At 40.1% G+C, this 9,495-nt stretch overlaps 1 protein-coding gene across 1 annotated transcript; it reads right to left on the bottom strand.

Annotated features, from left to right (window-relative positions):
- Nucleotides 1-2,271: 2,271 nt before the first annotated feature.
- On the bottom strand, nucleotides 2,272-5,954 carry LOC115016040 (kelch-like protein 10). The gene is made up of 5 exons (XM_029443707.1): nucleotides 5,803-5,954; nucleotides 4,874-5,357; nucleotides 3,826-4,443; nucleotides 2,840-2,989; nucleotides 2,272-2,652 (listed from the first exon to the last, which is right to left on the bottom strand). The coding sequence occupies exons 1-5, from the start codon at nucleotides 5,952-5,954 to the stop codon at nucleotides 2,272-2,274; spliced, it is 1,785 nt and encodes a 594-aa protein (XP_029299567.1).
- Nucleotides 5,955-9,495: the final 3,541 nt, after the last annotated feature.

The raw sequence follows: 9,495 nt of genomic DNA, 5'->3' as shown, positions 1-9,495 counted from the left end.
CTTAGACTGCCGGGGGACACCTCCCTGCTCTCTTCCTTCTCTTCCTCTCTCCTCCCATCCCTCCCCTCTCTTCTTCTCCCTTCTTGTCCCTCTCTATCTGTATGCATTTATGTAAATGTATGTTACTAACACAGCATCTGGGGTATTATCCCCGGAGTTTCTGTGTCTCTCATGTGGCAGGTTGCCACTGATAAAGTTTACGTCAGGATCATCAATCGTGACAGCGCCTGCTGCCCTGGTCCTGCTGGACACCAGGAAGCCTTATTGACATTTTCCTGGATTCATCCAAACTTTCTATTTTTTTTTCCAACACAACATAATTTTTGTCAAATGTTGTATTTGTACTATGTTGTTTATCCTGTACACACGACATCTATTGCACGTCTGTCCGTCCTGGGAGAGGGATCCCTCCTCAGTTGCTCTCCCTGAGGTTTCTTCCATTTTTCCCCCTTTAATTATGGGGTTTCTTTTAGGAAGTTTTTCCTTGTGCGATGCGAGGGTCTAAGGACAGAGGGTGTCGTAACCTGTACAGTATGTAAAGCACACTGAGACAAATGTATCATTTGTGATATTGGGCTATACAAATAAATTTGATTTGATTTGATTTGATGTTTGCAGCATGTTATTTAAAAATTGAGAACCTTTATCTAAAAGATGCTCTGGTAAACTGCCTACATAGAGCCAAGTAACACAAGCTCGATAAAAGACAGAAAAAGAGTTTGTTATCTGTTATGTGTTAAATCCACATTTCATATGTTTTTATCTATTCCTTAAGAAGGACATTAGAGAAATAAACCTGATAAACATTTAAAAGTCTGTGCCATCCCTCTGCTTTGCCTGTGAGGCTCGTCAGGGTGGATACTGCTGAGTCATAGCGACACTACGATGTCAACGCCACTCATCTTGCTTTGCCTTCATGTGTTGAGATGTTTTTAGTGAGAAATACAGTACTGACCTCATGAATAAACTCACAAAGCCTGAAAATCATTCAAGACTAAAGAATATTATCAACAAAGCAGCCGCGCTATTTCTTTAATCAGAAAAACATGTAATACTTTTTCTTTTCTTTTCTCAGAAGAAGCCACAAATGGGTGTCTACCTTCTTTTTAACTTTAAAATGTTTTCAGAGGTCAGAAATTTGAGCCAAAATTTGAGTCCAGTCATGCTTTAAGTGAATGAGAGGGAACATTGTTCCTTCCCTTCCTCTGATATAAAAAAAGATACAGTATAAACACTTGTCAAGTGAACACATTCATACTATACTTTCCTATGCCGATGTCCCAAAAAACACAAAGACAACTCACTCAAGGTGACTCTGCCCAAAAACAAGCAACCAATGCTTTGTCTGTGAGATAAAGAGAAAGCCAAAAAAGATAGAATAGAGAGGAGGGAAAGAGAGGAAGAGAGAGATTAAGAGAGGGAGAGAGAGGGGGGAGGGGGTGCATGCGGCAAAACAGAGAAGGACAGACTGAAGTCATTCAAGCTTTTCTTCCCCCTGAATAATCCCAGTTTTGTCCAAATTTAGTTGGAGGAGATTGTGGAACACCCTGTCCTTGACATCAACCAGAAAGCCAAGTAACAGCACCAACTTATATTCTTCTGACTGAATCTTTCCTGTTTCTCTCCCTCTTTCTTTTTTTCATTCTCTATCACTCTATTGTCCTTCCTTATCTCTTTCACTCCTCCACTGATTGTCTTTCTCGTCAGTCAGTGATGCAATATTATGTATTTGTCTCAATTTGTCTGTGTAAAGTGACCCATTACTTATTTCTTAGGAGGGTCACTGCTCCATTCAAGGGGAACAATAAACTATACTGTAAAAGCTGTACAACCAATGAGTGCTACAAAAGAATATTGAAAACAACAAAATATAAATACCATAGTGGCATATCGCACTCTAAAAATATCTTCGGCGGGGCTCATGGACAGACGGGCTTGCATACACATTTACCAGATAACAGCCAACAGTTTAATATTTTAGTTTTCATAAAATAAATGCTGATTATCCTGCTAACAGCGTTGATCCTGTCCTTGATGTTATGGTGGACAGTTGGCTGCAGGAGGGTGCGGGTTACTTTATCAAATTTAGGGATTATTGTTGCAATGGTTGTTGCACTTTGGATCACAACCTGTGTCTGCACGTTAGACACAGCACTCTCCTCACATAGCACACAACTTACAACTTCCCACACTGAAGTAGTTAAAGAAATCTCTGGAGTAGCAGCATTTTAATGCATAGGAACTTTATTTCATGGTGGCACAGGGCACTGTTCAGGAGCGTTCGACAGACAGTCCTGTCTCCAAAGACTCCACAGACACATCATCCAAACATGAAAGTGTCAGGGTGTCACGAGGGACAGTGTACTCGGCCATGTTGGGGAGCCCAGACACCACACAGCAGCTCAGGGCGCTGCGGAAAATCTCCATGTCACAGGCTTCAGACCACTCATCAGTTGTTGCATCGTAGTACTCGACGTTATAGGAGGTGGTGAAGCCGTTGAAGCCCCCGACAACAAAGAGCCGATCTTCGAGCACTTCGATGCCGAAGTTGCTGCGGGGGGTCAACATGGGGGACACTTCGTGCCAGGTGTTGCTCCAGGGGTTGTAGGCCTCAGCGCTGCGCAGACGGGTGGTGCCATCAAAGCCACCAACCTTCGGAAGGAAAAGTAAAATAATGGGTCAAATAATTAAATGGAGATTTCCGGTTTCTCCACACCCTCGCAAGAAAGAACACCTTAACCTAAACATGTCTCTGAGTCTAGAAAATATATAACTGACTCTTTTTACACTTCACACAGTTTGTGTGTTATGTGAGCGCAGCAGTGTTTCATGTTCTTACTGCATAGACATGGTTTGCATATGCAATGACGCCAATGCCACTGCGCCGGGAGTTCATGAGGCTAATTATTGTCCACTGGTCGGTTTCTGGGCAGTAACATTCAGACGACTGCAGGCATTCGTTTCCATTGAAACCACCACAAATGTAAACCTGGGGAGAACAGGAGGAGCTTAAGGGAATGTTGCTCTTTTCTTGGCTTCAACTGGTAATAAATAATACAAACATATTTCAACACTACTGTAAGATAATTAGTGAAATACAACTGAGACTCAGAATCTTGTGAAAAACAACAAAAACATTGATTGGACTGATAAACTAGTTGCCTTATCACCTATAAGAATATAAGTGTTGGGTATTAAGAAACTGCAGTACAATAATGCAAAACACATGTTCAGGTAACTGAGAACAAAGTCACCATTATATTGTTGTAGAGCAATTCCAATTTGGCTTGGGGGGTCTTAATCTAATACTGTATATTAACATGCCAATGTTTCTTTAAATTATTTTTTTGTTAAGGTTAAGACAAGGTATATTCAAACTGTTTAAAATGTGATTACAGTAAATCAACTAGTTAGCTTTATGTGAGAAATTACAAACCGGCGCCATACATATAATAACTAGTTCATGCATAAATGTTCAACATGTTGACCTTTCTGCTTACACCATCCTCACACAAATTAACTGCAGGATGTAATACTGCTATACACATCTCTTAACACTTCCATGTACACAACATCATAAATTCTTCAGTTGCTTAAGACCTTTAGTCTGACACTTCCCTTTGGCCAATTATTCCACTTACTTCAACATAACTGCAAAAGGTCAAACACTAATTATGGACCTTGGCCTTTATCTTATAGTTTGGTTCTCTTCACAATAAGCCTTACACTCTTGTTTCAAACAGATAGAACATCAAATGAGTCTCCATCATACAACTCTCTGTTACTCTGCTGAATTATTCCCAGCTGCTCTTTCACTTCACCCACCTTGTTGTGGAGTGTTGTGCAGCTGGCGTCGCTCCTATGCTCGTGCATGGGTGCAATAAGACTCCACTGGTTGGTCTCGGGCCTGTAGCGCTCTGCAGTGTTGAGTCGGGTATGCCCATCATAACCTCCCATGGCATAGATGTACCCGTTCAGCACAGTGACGCTCACATAGCAGCGGCGGCAGTACATGGATGCCACCTCGTGCCAGGTGCGTGTGCTGAGGTCAAACCTGCGCACGCTGTTGAAATGCTCCACTCTGTCAAAGCCCCCAACACAGTAGACATTCTTATTGAGGAAAGCAGTGCCGTGATAGGCACGGGGACGCTCGTGACTGTTTGACACGTTGATCCAGTAGTCAGTGCGGATATCGTACGCCTCTATGCCGTTAGTTGGATCGCCGCCACTCCAGCCTCCAATGGCCAACAGGATGGCATTAGGCAGGCGAGGACGGGCGAGAGGGTGGCTGAGACCAAATACATTGTGCCTGTTTGTCATGATGTGAAAAATAGTTTCACTGGCTTCTTTAACTATGGGCTGGCACTCAATGTTGTTAGTCACCAGCTCATTGGACATCACATTGTTCCTCATGTAGTTCATACTTGTCAAGCCCAGTCGTACCTACGCAGAGAAAAACAGAATCTTTGAATTTAACTTAATGGACTGGACCTCTGCTGCCATTTCATATTTATTTTAACTGAGACTAATTCATACTCAAAATACCATCTTTAAAGACGGGTGATATTCTGTTGTTCTGTTATTGTCAACAATTCCTTAAAAAGCTCAGAAACAACGTGTAAGTCTGTCCAGGTAGTGCTGATATTAAAGGATGTCAATCGCCAAAAAATCAGAAAACCTGTCAGTCAAATGGACTGACAGGTAATAAATAAGTCTGAACACAATCTGAATTATTAGAACTACAGGTGTGAAAGCACCCTTTAACTCAGCTGGACTTGATTTTGGACTCAAATGTGGTGGCTGATTGTGTTGACCCTTACTTCTGCTGAAGATGAGAATCTAAGCTGAATGTAGTGTCAGAAAGTTATCATACCTTAGACAAAAGTACAGCGATGTGTACTTTTCGTTCTTCAGGTAAATTGGTGATCCAGCGAAGGATGGCCTCAAACACAGTACTCTCTTTTCTAACATTGAGGTCGTCTCTATCAATGATGTCAGAGATTTCCTGCACAGAGAGCTCCAGGAACTCTTCAGAGGAAACAACCTCCTCAAAGTGATCAATGATATAGTGGAAGGCCTTGCGCTGCAGTTCGGAGCAGCAGCAGATGTTGGTGAACTGAAAGATGCCGATGCAGTTCTTTGGGCAGAGCTGCTCCCCCAGGAAGTTGCAGCAAGTGTGAACAATGTCCATTACAGTGAGCTGATCGGCTGCAAGCAGCAGCTCCTGCACATTCTGCTTCGTCACAGAAACAGAGCCATTGTATGCAAACTCAATGATAACCTCCATCATGCCAGGGGACAGGCCGGGTATGTCAAAGACTCTTTGGTCTGGAGTTGACCAGCGTCTGAAGAGGGCTCTGTGGGTCAGGGTGAACACAAAGTAGAGGATTTAAAATAAACTGAATTCAAAGTTCACACTGATAATAACTGTAAAAACTTGCAGCAGTATCTTCAAAACAGCAGCAAGAGGGAAATATGACCGATATAAAGGATCTTTCCCAGTGTACACATAGCTTTAAACCAAAACACTGATGAACCCAAGACACTGTATGGCACAAATATTATAATATTCTGAGGACATTTTAGGGATACACCGATCCAATACTCAGTATCGTTATCAGTCCAGCAGATGTTAAATAACCTCTCTTCTATGTCAAACCCGTTTTTATCACAAATGGTCCATGAATGAATCTCATTACGTATTGTGATTGGTCTGTCCCTCTGTCACTTTGCAATTATTATCTGCTCATTTGAAGGATATAAATGTATCAGCTTCCCCTTGATATCAGATAATCAACTTACAGGAAATAAGGACTGCATCTACAGAGGACCACTCTGTGAATTTGAAATTCGACATCCTCGACTTTGATGACTGCGTCGCAAAATTCTCCTTTCAGACGGAGATCGTTGAACACCGAGCTTGGCTCGTTTGAAGACTTGCCTTGGTCGCTCATCTTGATTTTGTAATTATGAGAGCTTTTTCTCAGCTTGTCTCACAAGTCTCAACAGGTTTGTTCAGTTCCGGAGAGAGAATGAGAACACGTGATGAGGTTCTAGAACTCCAGACCCAGAATTCCATTCTACAATGGAGTTGTACATTATTATGACTAATAAAATGTCAAACACTTCAAATTCAACCTTTAGACCTTTATTTCTATGGATTTTGCTAATATACTCATAGAACAAGGTATAATAGAAGCTATTTCATTGATATATATATATATATATATATATATATATATATATATATATATATATATATATAATGTGTTTTTCCTTTTCACTCCGTTAAAGGTTTTTTTTGGTGGAGTTTTTCCTTATCTAAATCAAGTGTCAAAGGACAGAGGGTGCCATGTGATATACAGGCTGTTAAGCCCCTTGAGGCAAATTTGTGGTATTGGGCTTTATAAATAAAATTGACTTGACTCCTGTAAATCATCTCCAAGTTTTTTTTACAGCGGTCCACCAGTTTAATAAGGAAACATTTGACTAAACCCCTCTGTCCACTATATTAGGTACACTTACACAATCTAACACAATCCACTACAACAGATCTGCGTCATGTTCTACATTTATGAGCATGATAATATGTTTAATTTTTTACTAAAACTTTCAGAGAAGTGTTGATATGTTTATTATAGAAGTTGTAGTTTGCAATGCATTACATGCATCCACACAGGCAGGCATCTAGCACACATTGACACACACACTTACACAGAATCAAACACACATTCATTGTCCAAAAGTGTGCACTCCCTCCCTGGTAGTAAACCACTGTCTTCCTCAAGGGCACACACAGCAGGTAGCCTGAGAGCTAATTAGCTAGTTAGCCTTTGGTTGACTGAGTAAAGACCCCATTCAAGAGGAATCTGAGCTCAGTTCACGACATTGTACTGTGATAAAGAGGAAATGTGTGCGGCAGTGAACAGTAGGAGAGACCATTGTGTTGATAAATGGCTGCTAAATACAGCAGCTTCTGATTAAACAGTATCCGAGGAGGTGATCATAAAAAAGAGGCAATAGAGAAAAATTACTGTAATCAAACAGACTTCAGAAAACTACTTGAACTTATTCACTGGGGTTATTGTACTTGTTTTCAAATCAATGGCCCGCTAATCTGTCTTGAAGGCAGAACAACTCAGCAGTCAGATGTCAAAACAGCATGAGCTGAATATTTACAGGGGAAATGTGTTTTCAAAGCCCCAAAAGCAAAAAACTGTAACTATGAATCAATAAATGGGGCTGATTTGTGTTGTTCATCAATAATAATGGCTTTCAAAACTAATTTTCTAATTCTTTAATTATTTTTTTTACACCAGCCTATTTGCATTTTGAATTGCTGGAAGATCAATGATGGCGAGACTAGTGTGTAACTGGCTCATTTCAAACTATTAATATTATTTATAAAGTATTTTGCAGCATAATACCTATTCAACTGTTCGATCTCTCAGGTAAGATGTCACTCTCCTTGTCCTACGATATGTGAGTGAGAAATACTGATTTAGATATAATTCTTCCCATGTGTAGTTAATTCTGCAGTTTTGTTAATTTAGTAGCTGCATGTTCTCTTCATAATAGCATTAAAATTGTTTCTCCCCTCTGTCGTAAATTCAATTCTAGTGAGGGAAGTTGTTTGATTATTGGATTTATTTATATGGATTCTTTTGTACACACCTTCATGGTTTCCACATGATGAATCCGACTGCCTTTGGTGATGTCCTCATTTTTTCTTTAGTGCCACCAACAGGTTGACATTTGTTGTTTGGAGTGAAATGTCTCAGCAGCTATTGCATTGAAATTTAATTTGTTTTTGTTTGTTTCTCTTTTTGTTGATCCCTTAATTGTACATCCATCTTGTCATTTGTGGTTTTACTAGAAGTAAAATATCTTATTTCCATTGAGTTATGTGTTGTTATGGGTTAGTTCTTCCCCTTAACAGAGGTGTGATTTGGGGCTATTTGAACACTGAGGTATTCGTGTGTGTTTTTAAGTATTTTTGTAATGTTTGGACTTGGATTTATTAGATTATCTGTGGAGCTATTAGATTGAGAAAATTGCTTAAAATATCAAAATAGGGATTGACAGTGGGTTTTTCTCAATTTTCCAAACATTATTGTTTAGAGGTGAGACATTTTTTTGTCATCAGATCATGTGAGAGATAATATTTTGCAGAGAGCATCTTTTGTTTAGTGCCTGAGCTATTTGCGTTCAAACTCAGCATCAGTCAGGAAAAATTGTTGCCATAAATTTCACTTATTGCAATAAAATGGAAATAGAGTCTTATTTGTCATTCGCGCCTCTCTCTCTCTCTCTCTGGAGAATGTTTCCTACTGTACGTGAGCTTAAGCAAGCATAACTATGATTAACTGGAAATATAACTAAACAATCCTCTGAGCGTCTCTCAATCATCCTGCCCAAATATCACAGATTGTTAATACTCAAAGATTTTAACATTCATGAGGGAGAAACAAAGAAACTGGAGCCACAAAGTGTGAGAAGAACAGAGATATGACTGGACACTAATGAAGATGTATGTAGCCAATAGACATCACTGCGTGTGTGTGTGTGTGTGTGTGTGTGTGTGTGTGTGTGTGTGTGTGTGTGTGCGTGTGCGTGTGCATTCTATGGAAGAATAGACATCATTGGGATCTAAATTGCTTCCAAAATAGCTTAATAAACGCACATAGAAATAAATAAATGACACTTGTCAGTAACAATTTATTCAAATAGTAAAATGTCTATTGCTCTATCATCCATGTCATGTCTGGGAATCTATCTGCCATTACTACATCCTACGGATTCATAAATTATCCCCCGTCGACCTTTTTTTTATTATCACCTGTGCAGCTGTAATTTTAAAGTGTTTACATTTTACCCACATTTGTAAGTGTTGGGTAGTTAACTCTTTGACAATATTCCCGCCACGGTCCAATCCTTGCTGCCTGTCAAAAAATATTTGGACACAGAATAACAAGAACGCTTTCGTGACCTATGACCTCTGTTCAAGAAACAGCCTGCAGCAGGAGTTGACTCTTAGGTCTGTCTGTGGCAAAGTCAGACCCAAATAGAAACAAACACGTTGCCACATATTTGTATTGTTATTATGTTATTGTTTATGGCCTATGTGAATTGAGTTTTCAAGCAGCAACTGTTACCCAGCAGAAAGATAATGTTTGTTTCCATCCACTACTGCTATTCCTTAGCAGTCAGTTGCATCGGGATAAACATTTATCGCCGTGACACCCATTGGTCGTAGACTCTTGTAGGAGGCATCATTGCACTCATCCAAGTTCCTTTTCCATTCGTGATGGTTTAGCCCCCCCCCCCCTCATAATTCACCGTTTGACGTTGAGTTGTGGGAGGCATCGTTGCACTCAGCAGAAAGTGTTTGTGAGGTTGTGTATGTGTGAATGCATGCACGTACGGGGTAGCAGCTATTGTGAATTTGCACTTGTTAGTTATAAAATTTCTCTAAAGGCGATTACAGACAATCTT

The sequence above is a fragment of the Cottoperca gobio genome, chromosome 11, assembly GCF_900634415.1.
Source record: "Cottoperca gobio chromosome 11, fCotGob3.1, whole genome shotgun sequence".
Taxonomy (NCBI): Eukaryota; Metazoa; Chordata; class Actinopteri; order Perciformes; family Bovichtidae; genus Cottoperca; species Cottoperca gobio.
Note: the sequence above shows the minus strand (reverse complement) of the source record. Positions and strands in the feature narration are given on the sequence as shown.